General features: G+C 38.5%; 1 protein-coding gene across 1 annotated transcript in view; it reads right to left on the reverse strand.

The window, feature by feature from the left end:
* PRKCI (protein kinase C iota) overlaps positions 1-21,201 on the reverse strand; it is a 33,759-nt gene extending 12,558 nt beyond the window's left edge. Inside the window, exons 1-9 of the mRNA XM_063306453.1 lie at positions 21,020-21,201; positions 12,004-12,125; positions 8,221-8,310; positions 7,297-7,347; positions 5,450-5,535; positions 2,943-3,083; positions 2,508-2,553; positions 1,614-1,672; positions 1,236-1,409 (exon numbers count right to left, since the gene is read on the reverse strand). Coding sequence (XP_063162523.1) covers positions 1,236-1,409; positions 1,614-1,672; positions 2,508-2,553; positions 2,943-3,083; positions 5,450-5,535; positions 7,297-7,347; positions 8,221-8,310; positions 12,004-12,125; positions 21,020-21,168 — 918 coding nt within the window. The 5' untranslated portion in view covers positions 21,169-21,201. The remainder of the gene's footprint in view (positions 1-1,235; positions 1,410-1,613; positions 1,673-2,507; positions 2,554-2,942; positions 3,084-5,449; positions 5,536-7,296; positions 7,348-8,220; positions 8,311-12,003; positions 12,126-21,019) is intronic.
* Between the last annotated feature and the right edge of the window lie 2,696 nt (positions 21,202-23,897).

Genomic DNA, 23,897 nt, shown 5'->3' on the forward strand with positions numbered 1-23,897 from the left:
GTCTTTGCAATATTTTCTGGTAATGCTAATTAAACTGCTACCTAAAGTTGATTATCAAACAGGAGATAAGCAGTAATACCCATCCTTAAAACAGCTAAGTGTCAGGTTCACCGTTCCGGTGTTGTTACACCGTAACGGTTCGCTTGCCATGGTGCTGATACGTGTACTGGCTGGGAGGGTGCTGCTGGGAACCTTGTACGGGAGACGTGCTGGACTGTGCCAGGGAGGAATGTGTTTCGGCTATCTCTGAAATGTCAAGGTCTTTTAGCCCGTTGAGCAGCAGAGCTCGTTAGGAGCACCTGGGAATGTGGGGTGGGCTGTCTGTGAGGGAGGGGGTGGGTTGCTGTTTGCAAAGACGCTATTTAGTTTGAGTTTAGGCGCGCTTTTCTCATTCTCAGCTTTTTACCTGTTTGCACTCTTTTCTAAATAAACCCAGAACCTGAATTGAGATTCTGAGTCTGAGAGTTTTATTTGGATTAAGGCAATCATCACACTAAGTGGAAAATCATGTGCTCTATCTCCACATGTAGCAATTCTTCATGAATTCCTAATGCACCCCTGAGGACTATTTCTAGGTTTCCAGCATTACATACCAGTGCAAATTCAAGATAACCTTACATTTCTTGCAGTTATTACATTGTGTTTATTCCACTGCATCATGTCATTGTATTCAATCAAGTCTCTTGAAACCACATGATGATCTGAGATTTGCCAAGAAGTTATGCATTATCAGGCATATTCAGGCCGAATATGTCAAAAATACAAAGAAACTACACTCGAATGCCCAAGGTTTCTTATCTCATGCATAAAAGAAAAAGTGCTCTTCTTGTAAGAATTCAGCTATGTTTACAACATTTCTGGTATTTTTGTTAATAGAAAAAGTAGCTAACAGGATCTCAGAAGTGGAGCTCTAAAATAAATAAAAGCTGATCACAAATCCCCACAAATGATTAACTGCCTAAGCTACTAAACTGGTAGCTTCATTAAACGTTTCTCTGGCTTATCCACAATAAATGTTGTAGGTCAAACAGTCACTTGTGTAAACAGTGCTCTACTCCAGGTCTACCAGCTCCTTAAAGTGGCATGAGGGACTAAGAAACAGACTGTTCAAGAACAGTAGACTGGGCTAGGTTGGATCCCAGCCATAGAACAATTTCAGCAGGTAAGGCAGAGAATGAATCACCAAGGAGGTAATACATGTAAAAGTTAATTAAAACAGTGTAAGTATTGCTCACCTCATCATCATTAACTAATTCTTTTTTCACAACTTTCATTGCATAAATGCGCTCTGTCTTCTTTAATCGAACCAGAAGTACTTTTGCATAACTCCCTCTCCCTATAACACGAAGTAGATCAAAATCTTGGAGACCTAGACTGGAAGATGCTTTGCCACTTTCTCTACTCTTTGCCTGCAAGTAGAGAGAGTCCTTTAGTTAGTGAGTGAGGGTGCGATGCTAGGGCATGCATATAGCCAACAGCTCTACTACCAACTTGTGATGTAGCACTCTACTTCATGAGTACTACTCATGAAGTAGAGTACTGCCAATTAAAGGCATTTTCACTTACAGGCTTAGTAAGGCACCAAAAATTTTAGTAGAAAAGAACTAGAGTACCTCCTTTTCTTCACCAACATGATCCAAACTTTCATGACTCGAAGGATGATATGGAATCACTAAAAAGAAAAGAAAAAAGAGATCTCCAGATAAATGCAAATATTTTTTTAAAGTTTTGTGTTAAACTAGCTAATTGGATTGGATTAATGCAATGAGCCCTACACGGGGCAGCCCTTGAAGACTATTCGGAAGCTTCAGCTGGTGCAAGATGGGGTGGTGTGGGCAGTTATGGGTAGCGGTCGCTTGGCACATGTGATGCTTCTGCTTGGCAAGCTGCAATGGCTGCAGGCATGCTTTTGGATGCAATTCAAGGTGCTGGTGGTTACCTTTAAAGCCTGGAGCCCTGATAGGGTGGGTGAGCCTACTTCTTGGTTATACTGATTGGGAGGTGTTCTGGTTGTTCTTGGCTGGTGTTTTATGCTGTGCCATGTTATGTCTTTCTCTGCTTTTATTTTGTTTTAATTGTTAGCCGCCCATCTGAGTCATCAGATGGACAGCCTTATAAATGTATTATATAAATAAAATAATAATTTTATTTGGTTTTCTGTGACTGTGAGGACCCCTTTTAGAATCAACAGGGAACTATACAGCATATTGAATCAAACTGAAAGGAGAAGCATATCTGGCAGGTTTCTCTTGCTATTTTTCCTGACTCTGTTTATTCGATTTACAGTACATTCCAAATTATGTATTAAACATTAGGTTTAACAGAACCCACTTTTTTAGTTATCTGTATATAAAATACACAGATAACTATCAACAACGAGACAAGAAATTTTAGCTTCTTACTTAAAACAATAAAATGATGGTGAAAAGAGAAATATTTATGCAGTTGGATAAGCTTCTTTTCACTTCAGATATTTTTTATTTGAGAAGAGTGAGTAATGCTCTTACCTGGTTCTATGTTATCAGAATGCACTGAGGAATGATCCATAGGCTCCTACAAAATATATAAATAAAAATAAAAGTATAAGATCATAATTTTTCAATCTCCTACCATTTCTGGAAAGAGACAGTGCGTTTATTTTGGAGTAAATTTCATTATTTTCCAAGAAAATTTGAAAACATGCAAGAGATCAGGCTGCATGATGCTTTCATCAGAAATGATTTAGTTAAAATAAAGTAGCCCTATACTGACATCATTCAAGTATTTAAATGTCTACAAAAATGCTTCAATGGAATAGGAGAAATCAACAAATACGATTTTTGTAGGCAGGCAAAAAAAAAATCATTTCAATCCTTATGTCATACTGAAGTGTACTATTATATATAATTATACATGCAAACATACATACGCTTGAGGAAATTACAACTATCAATTTTACTTACCGGTGGTAGAGCATGTCGGCCACATTCTATGCTGACAAGTTTGTGACATTTTTTATGAACTAAAAGTTTACAGTTAATGCATTTATATCCCTGGCGTCCTAGTCCCCATATTCGGTCAGTACAGATGGCACAATGAGCTCTCTAGGAAAAAAAAACCATAATATCTGGATATTAGCTCTCAATCTGGAATGGCACTTAACTCCTATTCTCTGCTTTGCTTACAAGGTATATAACATATACTTTATACCAATAAACATACCAATAGTCTACCACAGTGTTTCTCAACCTTGGCAACTTTAAGATGCTGGCTAGGGAATTCTGGGAGTTGAAGTCCACACGTCCACATTGCTCTACCATATATCGCCTAGTATTTGTTCTTTACTAACAATTGTTTTGTTTTAGTTAATTTTCTATTTTCTTCCAGGTTATAGTACCCCTTATATTCTGAAGCTATGCTAAGCATTCTATATTCTACAGGTGCTCATTTTCTATTACTTCTGAATGTTTTTCAAAATATCACTAGCTTCCCCAATTATATCTATATATAATGCCCACTGGTTGGTTTCATACGTTCATATATCATTCTAACCTATGGCTGGGTTAATGGCAGGATTTTTAAAAATTTATTTATTAATTTTTAAAAGAAAGGGGGAAAAGTGAACAAACAAGTAAAAGGAGAAAAGGAAAAAGGAAAAAAAAGCCAATGCATGAATATAGTATCAGTAAGTAGACAAAGGAATTACCAAGATTGCAGAGTTAGTTCTCAGTATGAAAAGTTAGTTCTCTTGATAAAAAATTAATCATAAAAATACATTAGTTTTAACAATATGAGAAAGGACAGTAGTTTGTTGAATGAACCACAATGTCAGATTTACACATTCATTGTAGTCATAATTATATACACAATAACTATGTTTTAGCATCATGCTAAACAAAAAACAAATAAACCATACTGTGGTTTTGAGAGATGTTTACATATTTTAATTTCCAGACTGACAGCAGTGTTAATGTGTTGTATCAAAACCAAAAGGTCTTGCAGAACATAAAAGATTACAATGGCATAAACTTGACTGGGCCTAGAGTCCTTTTCTAAATGATGTTTTCTAAATGATGAAGTAGGAGAACTAAGATTATGGGGTTCCTGATCCCTAAGTGAACTTATCTGATAGTCTTATCTGATAGTCTGGCAATTTTCACATTCCCTTTTTCAGGTCTTAATGCTGCCAGCACAAGGAAAACACCACCACTTTCTCTTTCTTGGGGAGATCACAAGACTTCACTCTAGCTTCAATTATGTCAAACTATGTATTTGGCATCTGACAGTTACTTAAAATATTTCCAACAATATTGTTTTGAGAACAAAGACTGAGATACAGTTGCCTTATCTTTGCAGCTATATAGTCAACTTGGCTTTTCTGTGGTGGTTAACAGACTGAGCTGACTCTCAAGGAGCCCAGGTTTTCAATCTCTCCTCTGAATCAGTTTCCTAACTTCCAGGTTTGTAATATGGTTTAAAAAAAATAATGTTCAGATGACAGTATTTATCCACACATCCTTCTCCTTTGTGATGGTGGATAAAATTACTGATAGCCTCTATTATGATGGCAATACTCTCCCTAAGTTTAGAAGCACTGTGGCTCTCAGTACCAGTTTCTCTGACTGTGAGAGCATGCCTCTAGATTTAATGTTCTGCAGTGGGGCTTTCAGACACGCCTAGATGGAGTTTTCTCAGAACAGGATGATAGGCTAGAAAAGTTCTTTCCTTTGATCAAAAATAGGTCTCCTTAAGATAAGACTCCAATTAACCAAAGTTTGCCATAATGTTCCAAAGCAGGAAGGTATGGTTCCCGGCTTTATGATGTTCAATTATAGGTTCAATTCATTTTACTATTAGGTTTTTTTCTGAAGTTGACAACCATGTTCTGGATAAATTAGGAAACAGATTATTAGAAGCTTCCTGATTTGATTGCTCAGGTTGCAAAGGCGGGAGCAAACAGTATGAACCATGCAATCCCTGTATATGAAGCATTTTGCAAGTTCTAAAGTCATTATATAAATGTTTATTAGTTGTCACAATCCTTTATGGTTTATAGCAGCTAAGGGCATCTACTGGGTATACAATAATCACTGGTATATGTGTACAGCCCAGTGGAGGATTAGAACTAAATAACAGAAGGTGTGCTTTAATTCTGCAGAAGTACTTGCTAGGTATTTCTTCCCTTTTAAGGACTTAAGACAATTTGGAAGTAGTGCCTTTGGTTGAAAATCACAAGGTTATCAAAAATAATACTTCTTATTGATAAAGTTGTATTATATTAAAAGTAAATAAACTCTGTGTTAAAAGCTGATAAGGTGAATTTGATCTTCTAAAGTCTATTTCCTCAGCATCAGTACTTAAATAAAAGGAAACAGCTATCTGACACCACAAAAGAACAAAGTCCAATTTTAAAAAGTGAAACCATAAATATTAGGAGAGGAAAGCAGTAATGAATTCGATTAAAACTTACTCTGTTAAAACGCTTGGCTTGAAAAGTATGACCATTCGCACAATAGAGCTTTCGCCATCTCCGCGCACCTCTACGATAAATAGATTCTAAGAAAAAATTAAATGAAATTAAGCTGGTAATTACGATAAACAGCAAAGCTGTATGTTTTGTCACTATCTTGTGATCAAGCAGAGCCCTTGTTCAAGAACCGCACAAATCAAGCTTTTATGTCCACATTTCACAAAGACTGAACAAGTCAGGTGTTCATGAGAACAATCTGTTTTACATACCGTACTAAGAAACAAGAGTACAGATATACTGAAAACTAACATTTTGTTTTCGTTAACATGGGCTTTTCCTGTTTTTCATATACAGTATTTAAAAAATTAAAACTAGCTTAAAAGGCCCAGATAATGTTTTACGAGAATATCTCGGCAGAAAAGCAGGAAGGCTTTAGATCAGGTCCGTTCACTTTGTACCCCAGTTAATGCTTTAATCATACTGATTGAAAAACAGTAATCTGAAGCAGGTTTGTACACAACCTTCTGTGATTTTAAGTAGGATTTCCACCTAATATCTGTGGAAATCGTTCTGCAGAAATTCAAAGTCTTCTTAATGGATCGTTTCCTCTTTACCTTCATATAAACATTACACAATAATACCAGTCTAATGGGAAGGTGTAACTTAATATGGTATCTCTCAGAAGCATTTCAACTAGAAACCAACTTAAACAAGGATGCACCATCGCTCCATTATTGTTCAATTTTACACCAACTCAGGAGTGGGGTATTTAACCGAAGACAAACATTTCCCCAAATCAGCCAACCCCAAGGAACAACGCTGCTATATATAGAAGATGTAGTAGTTGCATCACAGACCTCAGGGGGTCTAAAAAGGGCAACAAATGCTTTGGCTCGCTCTGTTGGTATCACTTAGTACCAATCAACTCTGAGAAAATGTGCTGTATGAAAACGCAAAACAAAACAATAAAATACCCTGGAGTTCCCAGGGGCATTGCATCAAACAGTAGCATCTTCAAATATTTAGGTTTCATATTCTAATCTACAGGAAAGTGAAATGCCCATTATTACTTGTGCTTCAATACATGTCCAAAGGAATGCAATGGCTGTTGCTATCTTCTTTCTACCCAAGAGGAGTAAAATATCTTCCAGCAGCTCTAAAATTCTCAACTGAACTTAACAGAAGTTTCAGAAGATTTCAGCTGGGAAGCCAGAAAAATGGTTTTGAACCAGCTATGTACCCTGAGCAACATACATGGCTTTTACATTAAAGAGGTCTGACACCTGACTAGTTTTTAAAGGTAAATTCAGAAAAATCACCTTTGCAAAAAGAATCTGCCCTTTTTGAATGGGTGGATTTAAAAGTGCTGAAATTTCTTAATTGTAAATATTCAAAGCCAGAGCTATCTTTTAACTACAGCTATTGCTTTTTACAGGAAAAACAACTTTCTCCTATCCCTAATTTATGACTGGCTCCTTAGGATTTATGGTAACGCTACTATGATCAAACAGACATTAAAAGGCTGTTTTTAAAGGCTAAAATGGGAAAATCCAGTGGACCACACTTCACCACTTCTGATATAAGAAATCCAATGTCTGAAAATAGATGTAATGAGAAATTCAGTTGGGTTTTTGGGAAGGTATTATCTATATTCTGGGTTTTCTACAGTTTTCTATCTACTATTCCTGCTTAGCTTGATCTATTTCTGGCAGCTTTTTATTTCAATTTAAAAGAATTAGTTTCAATTTCTAAGTATAATGCTGCCATGTACTCCAATTACAAAGGCCACATCATAGGATCAATTTAAATAGTATAATTGTGTTACTTATTAACTTTAACATACTTACTATCTTCTCCTGGACAGGGCATTCCAGGTCTTTCTGGTACACAAGGAAACACTAGAGAGGAAAGTAGTAATATTGGGTTAGTGATTACTTCAAGGATGTGAGAAATGACAAAAAAGCAAGCTTTTCGATGCATCATTAAAGATTATCAAAGTGCTTGCTTGCATGATTTGTGAGATAATTTATGTAACTATATTTTATTTATTTTTCAAATTTCTATCACCGCCCATGTCCCCTCTAAAGGGGAGACTCATTTTAACCTAGCACATTTTCCCCTTAAAGGGAGCTGAAAAATCATCTGAAAACCTACATAAAACTTTACAGTATCTAGGGTTACATCCCTCCAGGCCCATGGTATTCAAACTCAGTTTCCCAAAATCCCAGGGTTCCATGAGAATCATCCAGAGGTTCAACATGGCAGTTTCTGTTCACATTGTGTGAAATGTATTATCGCCACATGAACTGTAACATTTTGTTCAAATAAATGTATTATATGGAACGTATTTATTAATGGGTTCTACACTGATTTTTCACATTGAGAAGGATACCTTGGGTATCTCAAGTTTGAAGACCACTGTTCTAGGCCATATTGCATTATACGTTCTGTGACATGTCTAGTGGCAATCTCCAGTATGATTCCTAAAGAATATATTTGAGTTATTATATTGGTCATAAATCCAAAAAAATTAATAATCGTAGTAGCATTGAGGAATTGTACATATTTCTCTTTCTACCATCACCCCCATTACAAAGATAAATAAAATCTAGAATTATTTCTAAAGAGAAAAGGGTTTCAAGCATCTCCACATTTTGAGCCAGTTTCTATTTTAATCAGAATTATCTGCCTGTTCCACACTTCTGTATTCAGCTCCACCTCCCTAATCTTTGAAACGACAGAGGTGGAAGAACAGGATTATATCATGTTACCATGTATTAGAAGTTCAGAATCCTTATTTAACTCATATAGACGAAAAGCCTCTTCCAGTTCCAGCTGGGAAGAAACAGTACATGGATCCCCTAAAAAAAAAAAAAAGATTTAATTCAAGTTATTTATTTTTTATTTAACCACATGTATGCCCTGCCACAATCCAGGCTCTCAGTGGCTTCCATGATACAACTAAGTTTAAATCAAGATGCTTTTAACTTATCTTCTTCCAAAAAGAATCAAATCAATGTTTACACAGACCACAGACCAGCATAATTTTCACAAATACATTTTCTTCAGAGCTCTTACAATGAAAGAAGCTAATTGTACAAACAAGGAAACTTATGGAGTATTTATTTTAGAAATATTTTGCTTCAATTTTAAATGTTATTGCAATACACACCCTTATTTCCTGGATAAACTAAATGTGTACCAACCTGTAGCTTGAATTATATTTCTTTTATAAATTGATTAATGTGTCAGACTGGCTATTTTCTATGAGAGCTTCTGACAACAGTATTTTTTTATTTAGGAACTTTTTTAGGAATTCTCAGAGCTATACTAATGTTTCTATTTTATCAAGAGTGTCCAATTACACCATGGGTGTGAGATTATGAATGAAAAACCCACCAAAAAGATAACATGATTCATTCTTCAATGATCAGCAATCTCTGTTGCCAGCAAGCCTTCTTTTCGAGAATATTAACACATGGTAAGTATTGATGAATTTTTAATTCTGTAAGTATGCATACCTTCTCCCAAGGACTAATCAGGGTATATGCGTACATATAACCTATACATCGATATATACAAGGTCCTAATCAGGATGAATGCATATATGGTGTGTGTGTGTATGTTTATTTATTTTCCCTGGAAAGCATGGGGAAAGCTGCATATACTTCACTGAAGTCACATGATATGAAGGGGGCTCAAAATGGAGTTGGCATCATTCTGAATTACTGTCCAAAACATTCCTAAGGTAATTTATTTCTGAATGTTTTTCTCCACAGCCCCTGTCCAAATTTGGCCCATTTTTGACCTTAATCTTTCTTTGGCAGCTTCTCTCCCCGTGCCACATTTGGACCTGTTTGGTTTTTGGAAAGTTAGCCTGCCACAGGATGGACAGAATCCTAAGCCCCTTCCCCTAATTCATTTCTAACATTCCACTGGGTTGGGAAAAAAATAATAGAGAATAACATTTTTAGAACATTTAGCGATGTTTTTATTAATATATCATTTTAATTTGCAAATTAAATTGACTTCTTGAATTTTCAGTATTTTTTACTGCCCTCATTCCTTTATTTTCAAGAATAGCATGTCATACTTTTGTGAAAACTATACTTGAAGCATATATTTCTTCACAATAATGATTTTCTTGCTCCTTTTCTCTTGACCACTTTTATAACAATTATATCTTACATCTTATCCACCAGTGTTGATGCTACCAACTGTAATTTATTTACAGATGGTCCTCCTTTAACAACCACTTGTTCAGTGACTGTTTGAACTCCCAACAGCGATGAACGAGTGGAACTTATGACTGGTCCTCAAAGTTCTGCCTGTTGCAGTGTTTCTGTGCCTGTTGCAGCGTTTCTGTGGTCATGTGATGCGATCCAGGAACCCGGCTCACAATTATGTTGCAGTGTCCCTCGGTCATGTGATCGCCATTTGTGACCTTCACTGCCAGCTTCTGACAAGCAAAGTCTATGAGGAAGCTGGCAGGAGGTCGCAAATGGTGGCCATGTGATGTCATGCGTAACAATGTTACAGGATTTGCTTAATGATGGCAACTGGAAGTGCCAGAACTCCTATCGTTAAGTGGTGATGTCACATGATGTTGCGCTTTATGACATCGCTTAGCGATGGAAATTCCAGCTCCAACTGCAGTCGTTAACCGAGAACTACATGTATTTAGATTTATATGGCTGCCTAACTTGCAAAAGCACATCTCAGTGACTTACAGCTTGAAGTAATAAGAGAACAAAGAGTTAATTTTTTAAAAACTATATAAAATAAAATAATTAAAAAACACAATGGAATAACAGAAGTAACAACAATAACAAAAACAACTGATGTCAACCAAAACATACACCATTAAAGGGATTTACATTCTATACAGGCTCACCCCATGGTCTGGCCCAATGCTTGGGGGAAGGGCCATACCTTTAGGGCCTTGAGGAAGGACAGAAAGATAAATGCCATCTGAACCTCAGGGGAAATGATGTTCCATAGGGCAGGCACTGATACAGAGAAGGCAGGCCCACAGTGTCTCACGATGTGATATTTTTTCATGGAAGGGACCCAAAGCATGCCTACTCTGCCAGATTTCATGGGCTAAACAGAAACAATTCAAATATTTTGCAGATGTTAAGCACTATGTCCTCTCTGTTTATTTTGGGTGTTTGGCAGTGGGAATTTTTTTGGTTGAAGGGGATAGTCTATACCTTGAATCCTTCCTTCCAACATATCCAAATGGCTCCTACTTTTAAATAAGCATTTGGACATTCACTTGAAAGATATTTATCATTCAAAGTTCAAGGATTAAATTTCCTTCTTTGCAGCTTTTAAAAAAATTAAACAAAGCCAGCTAATACAGACACTGAAGCACCTAACATAATGAATTCCAGATATTACAAAAATATCTTTTATTGGACTTATTTAGAGAACAAACCTGTTCTTCAAGCAGAACTGTAGAACAATTTTTAAAATACAATGCTAATCCAAGAGGCATGTTCTCAAATACGCCTGAGGGCATTTAATGCCTATAATCCTCCTGGAATTAATGTTTATTTTCTTTGACAATACTTCTATGCATGCCAAAGTTTAAAACTTTCCTGTTCTATCTAACCGTCACAACAAAATCCTTCCTCCCATCATCATATAAGTAGCAGGAAAAAGAGTTAAATACTGAAATATAAAAAAAATTTTTTAACTCTGATGTGAATACAACAATAAATCATGATCAATAGATGCAGTACGCCCCAAATCAAAACGCAGATTTAGAAATAGAGTGCTGGAAGGGGTCAGTGGGCCACTGATTCCTATCTGTATCTCCTGATATGCAAGTTTTAAAAATCTAAATGCAGTATATTATTCACTTTTAAGATTCCCTATCCAGTATTCTGAATTAAGATTAAATACCAGGAAGTTTACACTGCAAGTCACTTCTAATGAAACACAATAAAGAACTTGTCTTTCCACTTTCCAGTCCAATTAACTTTATTTGCCTATGTTTTCACAGTTAAGTTTTTGTATCTTTACCCAAACTTAACTTTACCAGCTGCTTGAGCTAATGTCTTTGAGTTTTTGGCCAGCTTGTAGGACAATCTTTTCTGTGTAAGTCAACTGGAAATGCAGTAAGACACAGTCAAAAGCATGACAGAAACAAGAAAAAAATAAATTTCCACATGACTTAAAACAACTATTGTATTCTTTCTCAATTTATTTCCCATACAATTTGAAAGTGAATTAAAGCAGGATAACTGAATTAATGATCTATGAAACAGGGGAGCCTAAATTCTAATATTCTTTTATTTCTCATTCTCCATTTCAAGGTTCGAACATCAAAGCACTAGCATCTATACAACCTTCGTAGAGCATAAAGCAATGCAAATGTCATTTGATATTCCCCATGCTATTATAAATGTGAATCTAATTCTTAAAACTGACAGAGCCAATACCAAAGCCACAATGCTTACCATTTTACAGCCCTGCAAAAAGTCGCAAAGGTACTTGATGGAATACGCTAGTAACTTATGAAATAAATCTACTTTGTACTAATTTACCTTCTTCGTCAATCCATTTCATAGTGAATAACTGTTCATTATCAAAGGCGCACATGTCTCGAACTTCATTACACAGTCCCTCAAAGGAGATAGAAGGTTCAAAATAGGTTATCATAATGTCCCTGAAAAGAGTACAATGAACAGCCTATTAATTCAGAACTGAACTTCCATCTGTAATTGCATTAATTTTATTTGCTTTTAATTTATCAATACACAAGTAACTATGTTCAACTCTTAAAAACAAGTTCATTCTAGTTTAAATGCACATGTGCCCCTATTTTCTTTAGAAACAAAATGTATATAAGATTTATTTATTTATTCCACATATATACCACTGAATCAATGTAGACTTGTGGTAGTTTAGAAAACAATCAACAAAAACATCCATAACAGTTTCCATGGTAAACACAAATATATCAAAACAACTAATGACTAACCAAAGTTTCAACAATACAAGGATAAATTACAGTATGGCTGATAATGAAAAATAAATAAAACAAATTTGAATAAAACAATACCAGCAATTAAATACAATTAATTCAAAATAAAATAAAGATAGTGATAACAAACTATTCAACCAAGCTTTTTTTGCATAAGTTCTGTCTTCAATAATTTCTGGATTGTTGGAAGAGATGGAGCAAGCCTTAATTCTAAAGGGCAGGCATTCCACAAGGTCAGAGTAGCGACCAAGAAACAATTCCTGGTCTTCATGCCCCTTCCTTCATGAAAGTAGGCAAAAGCTCCTTCTAGGAAGAACATATTGGACAGGCTGACTGATGTAAAGGGCGGTTCTGCAGGTACCTAGGTACCAAGCCATAAGGGGTTGAGACCAAAAATAGCACCTGAATTGCACTGGGACACCTACGGGTAACCAACGTAGGGTCTGAGGCACAGGTTATGTGCTTTTGGTTAGTCAACACCTGCCAGTAACAGGACCACTGCCTTTTGCACTAACTGCTGTTTCCAGGTGGTTTTCAAAAGCAACCCCATAGAAAGTGCATTGCAGTAATCTAGTAAAAAAGGTGACGAGAGCATGAGTCGCATTGTGATCAGACTACTGTTAGGGTTTTGTTTTGTTTTTAAAGAAAACTAAAAGGAGACGTAATAAAAGTTTAGAAATATTTTTAAAAGGTGCCACTCCTCAATTAATTCTTCTGGCTAAGCATTATTTAAACTTGAATCACCACCATTACTGAAAAGCCGTCTGTAACAAAAGGCCTGTGTTTAGGAGAAGATAAATATGGTTTACGGTACTTATGCTGACGTTTCCTCAGACTTATTATTGAACGAAACCATCACAATAAAAATAGGTTAAAACCAAGAGTTATCCTATTTATGGCAGAGCTATCCACGTGCGTCATGATTTCTAGCAAGCAGATAATGCAACAAAAACATTGGGGTTTTTGCATCACATTCTTTTGTCTTCTTAATAGCTGTACATTTGGCTGCATCTAGAAGTCTTCTTCCACTAGCTGTACAGACATGTTGGTGCATTAAATTCCTTCTTTCCCTCAGCAGTCTCTCAGTGAATCTTTATTCAATTCATAATCAAAAACATTTTGATAACCCCCTCCCCATTGTTTTGCACCTCTGTAGCCAGTACATTAGAATTTAGCCACTAAGCATAGAAAAGCTGATTCTTGCCAGCAGAAGCAGGCAATGAAAAAGGAGTTGTGAGAAGACATGAAGTTCATGATTATACAGAAAACTTCTAGGGCCAGAGTCAAACCTGGACATGCTAAAGACAGGCATTTCCCTTGTGAAAGAAACTTCCAATTGCCTACGCTTGTTTTACTGCTCAAGTTGAAGATAATAACCTACTGTACATGGTAAGAAAATGAATCACCAAAAGCATCTTACTACAGGACTTCAGAAGCACAACGTTCAATAAGATTTTCTAGATAGCAAATTTTTTTTTTTCAAATATCATTTATCTGATTACCTCAATAAAGATTTTTTTTCTTAATCAACCTGAATACTACTGCCAAATTTAAAACATAATTCCACAAATATTCCTCTGAGATTAAAGCTTTGTCTACTTTGATCATGGTTTTGCTCTTAAAAATAAGGTAATAGGACAGAGACAGTAAAGGAAAAGGTATTCCTCAGCCTTTACAAGTATGACACCTTAACTGTAACTAATTCCAGTTAGCTAACCAGTTTATGCCAGGATCATGAACCAACTCCCTCTGTGACTCACCTGAACTCCAGATGTAGTAATCAGCTGCAGACACATTAACATTCTCAGGTAAACGTTGACAGAGCACCAGAGAGAACAAAACCACCTCTCTACATTATTAACAATATATTTATGAAATAAGAGCTTAAATCACCCTGAAATTTATAATTTGCCAGTGTGACACTTCAAATGAAACACATATAAAAGCTGGCATGGTTTAAACAGGTCTTCATGAATAAGGAATGTTAGAAATATGCCAAAATGCAAATTATACTAAATATTGCTTAGAAAGCTGAGGCAGTTCCCCCCCCCCGCATCCTCTTGCTTGAGTAACTTTTGCTTGCCTTAACCTATTTGTTTTATAAGAATTTTTTTCCTTCATGATTCAGAAACCAAGTTTTTAAAAACTGTTTTCCTAAAAAGCTCCTTTGTTATAAATAACACCAATGAATGGCACTCTCAATTAGCTGAAAAACCAATCCCTCAAAACAGTCTCTAAACCAGTGTTTCTCAACCTTGGCAACTTGAAGAGGTGTGGACTTCAACAACCAGAATTCCCCAGCCAGCTGGCTGGGGAATTCTGGGAGTTGAAGTCCACACCTCTTCAAGTTGCCAAGGTTGAGAAACACTGATCTAAACTATGATGTTCAGTGGCAATAGCTAAAAACAGGGGAGAAGTGGCTTTTCTCTTTTCATCAGTTAGCAAGAGGGTCTAAGAAATCTATCAATAGCTGGGAAAGACTATCTGAAAACAGGATTAAGGCAGCCTTTGCCTCTCTGCTGTCCTCTTTTCTTTAGACTACAATTGCTGTCTTCAGATGTTGAGAATTTACTGCCTATAGGTTTGAGCCTTAGAGATGAATAATAGTTTTGTGCCCATGTCACTTTGCTTCAATAAAGTTAGGAGACTACTTTTTATGAGCCCTACAAACTAGCTGTCAATTAAAGGAATTCATTGACTGAGATTTCTTTCATACAATATTCTTTATCTTGGATCACTACCTTAGTCCTCAAAAAACATTAAACAATAGGACATTCTGTATTTACTTTGGTCATCACCAAACTGGAGTTACATTCAGAAGCAAGAACCTACAAGAACTTTGTGAGATTAATATATATTTTTGAAACATACTCCAGCCTTACCTGGAAGTTCTATTAAATTTAATGGAAGTTATTTCTGTGAAAACATCTACAGGGTGTGAGTAGTTTTTAATAACAAAAGTAGATTTAGACCTTCCTTTTACGATCTACTAACAAACTAGTTATTCCCTCACTTAGTCAATTAAGAAAACAGAACACAGTACATACTGCAAGCTCTCCAGCATATGGCAGATTTTGCTCTTCCGCAAACAGAGCACTGGATGCCCGGCTGTGTACAAACAGGGTATTTTTTCTGTACCAGAGAAATGAGAAATATCGTTCATGATAGCAGATTCTAATTACTGTAATTTGCACCTAAAGTTTTGGTTTTTAGATTTCTGTGGCAAGTGGCTACAAGAACGTTTAATCACGAGACAGTAATGTTCTTACTTATTTCCAAGAAGATGAAGCTGAGCCAAAGCTGTTGTCAACTCATTAGAATAATATATACACGTGGGAAGGCTGAGCAGGACAGCAAAAGATGGTTCTTTTAAAAGAGCTAGTGGTAGGGAGACTACTTTTGAGATTCGACAGCCAAGCTAACCAATGCAATTTTAAAGGAAGTAGCTTTAAAGCGACAGGGCAACAGTTTCTATCCTTCAGTAAATTTTATTTATTTATCAAATTTTATCACCATCTATCAACTTTATCACCTTTTTTAATCAACTTTATTTATCAACATTTATCACCAACTATCAACAAATAGTTACAGGACTGCTCATCTTATTCCTGATATAATTAAATCTGATTGGTTAATGACTGCCTTGTTCAGTGACTGCTCGAACTTACGACAGTGATGAAAAATCAGATTTACGACCGGTCCTCGAACTTCCTGCCATTGCAGCGTCCCTTTGGTCATTTGATTGCCTTTCAGTTTTCAACTGGCGTGCATTTATGATGGTCACAGTGTCTTGCAGTCATGTGATCGCCATTTGCGGCCTTCACAGCTGGCTTCCGACAAGCAAAGTCAATGGAGAAGCCAGCAGGCAGTTGCAGGTCACAGTTACGTGATGTTGCGCTTAACAACTGCCAGTGATTCACTTAACAACCGCAGAACTGACATCATAAGTTGCCGTCCCAATCACAGTCATTAAGTGAGGACTACCCGTAACATTCTTTTGCTTATTTTTATAAATGACTTAGACAAGGAGATAGAAGGGATGCTCATCAAATTTCAGATGATACAAAGCTGAGGGAGATTGCCAACAGCTCATAAGACTGGCTCAAGGTTCAAAAAGATCTTGGTAGGACTTAAATACTGGGCCCTATCCAACAAAATGCTATTCAATAGTGAGAAATGTAAGGTTCTGCACTTATGTGGGAAAAATCAGATGCACAAATGCAATGGGTGGTTTGGCAGCAGTACTTGTGAGAAGGCTCTGGGTGTCCTGGTTGACCACAGATTAAGTATAAACCAGCAGTGTGTTGCAGCTGCCAAAAGAACCAATACAATCTTGGGCTGTATTAACAGAGGTATAATGTCGAGATCACAGAAAGTGATAGCTCTACTCTATATTGTGCTGGTCAGACCACATCTGGAATACTGTGCCCAGTTTTGGTCGCCATAATACAAGAGCTGGAAGGAGTGCAGAGAACAGCAACAAAGAAAGTGAAGGGCTTTAAGGCTAAGTCCTATGAAAAACAGTTAAAAGAACTGGGTATGTTTAGCCTGAAGAAGAGAAGGCTAAGGGGCGACCTATAGCAGTTTTCCAATACTTGAAGGCCTGTCAGAGAAGAGGCAGTAGATTTATTCTCCTATGTTGCCCAAGGACAGTACAAGAGCCAATAGCCTTTGCACAGAGAAATCAAAAGTTTAAATGCGGAGGAATCTCCTGACTTTGAGAGCTATTAAGCAGTGGACCAATCTGCTTCCTAGAGTTATGGATGCTCCTTTACTGGAAATTTTCAGATAAAGGTTGGATGTTTCGTCTGGGATGGTCTGACAATTCCTTCCCGGGGCAGGGAGTTGGACTAGAAGACCCCCAAGGTCCCTTCCAACTCTATGATTCTGTTCTTTTTGAGATGCATTATTAGAAAACCTTTATGCTTCCAAATGGCCTCTAAATAATAAGACACAATGGAAAAGGTGAACAATGAATGCATCCTTTTTTCTTCAAAGATACTGGATACTGACAGAATATTTAGCTATTCTCTTATTTTCTCAATTTGGTGTTACACTTTGTTCTGTTAAGTTCTGTATTTTGCAATATACATTATTGACTGAGACATGGCATTATAGTTTGGGTTTACAGCACAGAACAAATACTGGAGTGTACTGGGAGAAGGGAAAAGGAAGTATTAAAAAATAGAAAAATCTTGGGGAAATGCCTACTTAGTGAGTAAGCCTAGTGACCAGGAATGTAAGTTTTACATAGATCTTTTTCTCTTACCCATATACTTCCACTAGCAGTATGTTAAAACCTAACACTGGGAGGAGAGGGTCACTGAATATAACCAAAACCAAATACTAACAACTGTTCAGAAGAAAACTACTTTTTTCTTTTTCAAAATAGTCCACGAAAGATGATTTGAGTGTTGTGTCCCCCCAACACACCTTCAGACTTCATATATACTACCACCCACCCCCAAATTCCATATTCAAAACATCATTTCTAAGCCTCCAACATTAGGGTGTTTAACGGTATATAGATTAATAAATCAAAAGTATCCCAATGAGAAAGCGAGAGCTGTTTAAAATATATTTAAATATATCAAAATTAATAAGAGATATTCCTTGTTCTCCACAGAAATACTTTTTTTGAGATGGTGCCTGCTGTAATTCATACTGGCCCTATGATGAAAACAAAGAAAGATTGCTGTTTTTAAGAAATACTGCTTTAATAGCCGATTTAATTGCTTAATTAACACATTTAATTTCGTTTGAAACAAGAAAACACAAAGCGCAACCTTAAAATAAGTCCCTGATATTAAGTAAAGTCACATTTCAAACAAGTTAGACTCCTGGTGACTTCATGGTCATATCCATGCAGTTTTCTCTAGCAAGAGTATGGAAGTGGTTTGCTACTTTCATGATGTTTTTTGACTTTCTAGTCTAGCTTTACCCTGATTTCCCTTTGGTAATCTCCCATACAAGTTACTTGCAGAACAGAATGTTTACATCTAGGGTTCAGAGAAAACAGCAGGGAATTCCTTCAACCATCTATATGGCTAACAATGTTATTCTGAAGCTGCATGAACATACATAAGAGAAAAACCTTGTGTAAAGAACCCAGATATACTGTTACAGATAGCTCTTTCACAAGGAAAAGAAATACAAAGGGTTCAGAGATTGCAAGATCCTATTTAAACAGGATCTAAAAGAGGAGGCAAACGGTAATATTGTATTGAACTCTAACTGTCCCTAGCTGCTAATAGATCATGAAGTTGGAGTAACTATTTAAGAGTAACTTCAAATTGAAAATAAATATTTCTTTAGGTATCCTCAGTTCCTCAAACCAAGAATCTGTTAAGAAACCTTAGTTCCTCAACTACATCACCCAATGCTTGCTATGAAATGGTAAGAAATAATGAGTCAAAGTTGAAATAAAATGAAAGGTAGAGTTCTTTCTACCCAATGTGATTGAAAATGTGATTCACATCTTCAGATGCAAAACCAGCAAAAGCAAATCACATTCCTCAGCTAACCTGACCCACACTACACCCACAGAACTACATTGTTGCCTAACAACTCACTTCTGTGGTATTTTCAATACACTGTTATTTGCACTGCATTACTGTAGTTTCCTGTACTTGATACTCCTTCAGATATGCTAACCTATGAACTCTTATCATCCTTCAGTTAACAGGTCTGATTGACTATGATGGAAACTGTACCAAGCTGTCTGGAGAACATCAAGCCAAGGATTACTCTTTATACTTAAATCTTCTTCACATATTTGAAGAATCAGCCAAAGTGTTTTTCCTTCCAGTCATTTGACTTAATTTTGATATGTACTCTAAATCCAAAGAAATGAGTGTGTATATGTGTAAGTGTGTGTGTGTACACACAGTATATATATAAAACTCACACGTTAAACAAGTTTCAATTCCATGCAATAAATGCTGTATCACACACAATGGATCTAAATAATTATCTGCAACTGGCATGAAACACAAACAAAGAGCCACAAAATACATATAGTAGTAATTCTGGCTTGACATATTTTTGACCATATCCCTATGTTCGTTTATTTCAAAAGTGAGCTTAAATCTCAGTTTTTCCATACATTCATGAAGCCTGACAGTGTACATATTCCTTAACTTTCACTATGCTTCATTCCTGAGGTTCTGACCTTGACATGCTTTCTCTTTCTGAATTCTCTCCCTGCCCCCTTCCAAAATAACACAAGCATTCCTTGGACAATTGGCATCCCACACACATTTTTCTCCCTTCTGCTCTACACCATAAGCATTCCTTTACCTTATTAAAGCTGCCATTCCACAAGATCATTACTTGCTTCTATGTGAGGAGCATTAAATCTTTTCATCCCCTCCCATTCGCAAAGCCCCACAGCATTCTTCCCTTGACAATTAAATCCTGAGTACCCACTTCATCTACAACTGCAAGGCCCAGTGAGTGAGGATGCCATCCTCTTATTTCTGCTAAGAAAAGTATGAAAATGCAACCATCTAAGCCTGACTCTATAACTCCCTATTCATCTCATAAACATCCCTTATCACTGCTAACCCTTAAGTTTGCCATCCTTTGAAAAGGTCCATTTCTATCTGGTATCCTCTAGGTGAGGGTTTTTGTGCCTTCAAGTCAGCATTGACTCCTGGCAAGTGATTGGACAAGTCCATGAAGTTTTCTTGGCAAAGTTTTTTTTTTTTTTTAAATAGTTTGCCCTTGCCTTCTTCCTAGGGCTGAGAGAGAGACTGGCCCAAGGTCACCTTCGTGCCCAAGGCAGGACCAGAACTCACAGTCCCCCAGTTTTTAGCCTGGTGGCTTAACCACTGCACCAAACTGGCTCTCCCAGGTGAGTGAGTTAACGTCATTTTCAGCCAGCATGGGCTTAATGGCTGAGAGTAATCAACCATTCCTCCTACTACCAACCGGGTATCTCCCGTACATCCTCCACCCATACCGTTCTCCCCGTTCTTATTTTGCAATTATACAACGATGCTTCCCTTGAAGCAGAACAAGGGTTCAATCTAGCCTAGTTAACCTGGACCCAACTAGAGCCAGCCTCTAAGGCCAGGCATAGGAATAGCAGGCTCTCCAGCAATTTGACGCTTAACCCAATATCTCCTCAAGAGCCAGCCTCCCGTAATGACTGGGTGCACATACTGTACTATGTATATACGGTGTCGGCAACTGCGTTGGGGGAATCCGGCCATTATGGTCGGTAAATCACAGTGGATGGCTCAACACGGCATGCAAACCTAGCTCGCCTATCAATCGCCGCTTAGCACTCAGCGGCCAGGGAGGCAGATGGTGGGTCCGAGCCCGCCGCTGTCGAGGAGGGAGCCGGGCTTGAAGAGCGACTCTCCTCCTTCCTTGGAAGCCATGCCAGTCCCGTGCCATCCTGGGGCAGAGGATCCCACCAGCCGCGCGCAGCGGGAACCTGACCTTCCTTTTGTCTCGGCTGCAGCTGCCGCGCCGCGTGCCGTCCAAGCCGGCCATCCGTCCCTCTCCCCCAACCCCAAAGAGAGGCTCCCCTGCCCACCTCCCCACTTACCCCTTAGCTGGCCACTCACCCCTTATAATAAGCCTTGACCCGGACCTGATGGGCGCTGTCCCCCCCAGGGCCACCAAGGCCGCCACCGCCACCGCCACCGCCTCCCGGGCCAGGGTGCGACATGCTAGTGCCGCCGCTGTTGCCGCCGCTCTCGCGCTGAGTCGGCATCGCCCCTCCGCCGTGCCTCGCCGCGCATCGCCCGGCCCCGCCCCGGAGCTGCAGGAAGGAGGAAGGGAGGAGCGCGCCTGCGCGCGCGTACCCGCCCGCCTCCGCCAGCCCCTAAAACGACTGCCGCCGCTCTAACGGGTGCTAGGCTCCAGCAGCTCCGCCTTCCCCTCTTCCCCCTCCCTCTCCGAGGTCGCGCGCTGGAGGTGAGCGTGCGCGGGCAGGTACGTCCCGGAGCGGAAGGGAGAGGCGGGGGAGGGGCTGCGTGCGGCGCTGCGGGGCGAACCACTTCGCCGTGCGTAGGGGGAGGGAAGGGCGCAAAGAACCGGGCGGGGGGAAGCGTGAAGATCGTCTAGAGCCGAGAGGCCTCACGAATGAACTCTCGGATGCGTTGTTTTCATACGCCCGAAGGAGGCCGAATTTTTCCTTTCGAAGAAATAAGCTGTGGCTTGTAACCATTTTGGCAATTCCCCTCTTTCCTGTCCTCGCACGTGACGAATAGATCGTAGAACGTAGAGAGGAGACTGGCATACTCGGGCTAGCCTTGCTGAAAGCGAAAAATGGTAGAAGCACGCTACTTGCTTACGAAACTAAAGCCTTATGCGAAACCGTGGCTTTTGTGATTGGTACAAACTGGGCACTCCTAAAGTGGGAATACTACAAATCTCAGAATGCATAGAATTCTTAAAAGTGTGGATCCGTAGAGTGCGGAGGTTGTGCAAGCGGGCACCGACCTCCCGTGCTTTCAGAGGCTGAGCCCGATTGCTGGCTTGTTTATTTACAGTACGTACTTCTCACATTTCTGTACCTCCAGAATCCGAAGACTCTTGATATTTCTGCAGAGAAGTAGTGCTATAGTGTATTATGCGTGAGCTGTAGAAAAAGGAGCGTGACCGTTAAAACTTGGGAGCATGATTTACTGAAAACAATGGCTGCTTCCAGGTGAGAATTTGGAATTCATTCATGGAATTTAGTCTGATGTAGAGATCCAGGTGTTGAAATCCACCTTATTCTGCCTACTGCTTCCATTTTTTTTTCTTTATTAGGAAAAAAAAAAGGAAAGGAAGACAGAATAGTAGCACACTGACTTTTAACATCATCAGGAGACATCCTTCTGGCAGCATCCAGCAGGCTGCTAGGCTAAAATGGGATTAGATAGTTTAGTTCCACGTATTGTGGAAACTCAGCCATTATCTCAGCATATTGTAAGCACCAGGCCACCAACTTTAAACCACAACATGGTTTGAGCATTGTATGTATGTATGTATATGTATGTATGTATATATATATATATATATATATATGCGCGGTTCGAATCCGCGTGACAGGGTGAGCTCCTGTTGCTAGTCCCAGCTCCTGCCAACCTAGCAGTTCGAAAACATGCAAATGTGAGTAGATAAATAAGTACCGCTTTGGCGGGCAGGTAACGGCGTTCCATGTAGTCATGCCGGCCACATGACCACGGAAGTGTCTACGGACAAACGCCGGCTCTTCGGCTTTGAAACGGAGATGAGCACCGCCCCCTAAAGTCGGACACAACTGGACTTAATGTCAAGGGAAACCTTTACCTTTACCTACATACATTATATATATGTATATGTATATACACACACACATACAACAAATCAGCATATTTGTAAACCTTCCAGAGTCATTTTGAGATGAGCAGTATAAAAATACAATAAATAAATATTTGTTAAACCTGTTTGTTTTACTAGTTGTTTGAGCCTAGCAATGAAAGTTGAACAAAATATTCAAATGCTGGGACATGTCTATATCTAGAAAGATTAGAATTGTGCAGACAATGATACTGCCTGTGACCCTCTGTGTATGCAAAAGTTGGACTTTGAAGAGCCAGACAGAAGGAGTATTGATACTTTTGAACTTTGGAGAAGATTCCTGAAAATAGGATAGCCAGGAAAACAAATGGTTTTTAAAACAAATCAGTCCAGACGTGGTACTTGAGGAATAATTGATCAGGCTCAAACTTTCATACTTTGGGAAGACCTAGCTCTCTTGAGAAGTCCATAATGCTGAGAAAAGGGGGGGGGGAAGAAGTTGATCAGCATCAAGAGGGATGAACTTCATTGTAACAGAAGTGAATGCACTATTAAGAGACATAAAAAGCCTGAGGATAGATCATCCTGGAGAAGAGTCTTATCTGTGTTGTCACTAAGAATTGACATTGACTTGACAGCACATAATAATCTTGTTTTAAATAAATAAACTTTCATGGCATCTGGCTCAGCCTGGAGTGCATACGTAAAGCTGTCTATCATCAACATAGTTTTGATATCACGACCTGCACTGACAGATGACCTCTCCCAGTGGTTTCATATAGATGTTAAACAGTACTGAAGAGAGGATCAAGTACCTGATTACCCATTGGGCTGCCCTCTCTTCCCCCATTGATACTGACTGGAACTACCCACTCATGAAAGAGTGGGACAGCTGAAGCACGTTGCCCTTAACACCAACCTTAAAAAGCAGTCAGAGGATACCTTGGTTGATAGTATACATATGCCACTGAGCAGTCAAAAAATACATGGAGAAGTGCACTCCTCCAATGAGGTCCCAACAAAGATCATCCACTAGGGTGACCAATTCCATTACTGTCTCATGCCCAGGTCTGAATCCATTCTTAAAGAATCCAGATAATCTGTTTCTTCAAGAGCACTCTGTGGCTAACTCCTCACCACATTCTTAACAACCTTCCCTAGATAAAGTTAGAG

The sequence above is a fragment of the Candoia aspera genome, chromosome 6 (assembly GCF_035149785.1).
Source record: "Candoia aspera isolate rCanAsp1 chromosome 6, rCanAsp1.hap2, whole genome shotgun sequence".
Lineage (NCBI taxonomy): Eukaryota > Metazoa > Chordata > Lepidosauria > Squamata > Boidae > Candoia > Candoia aspera.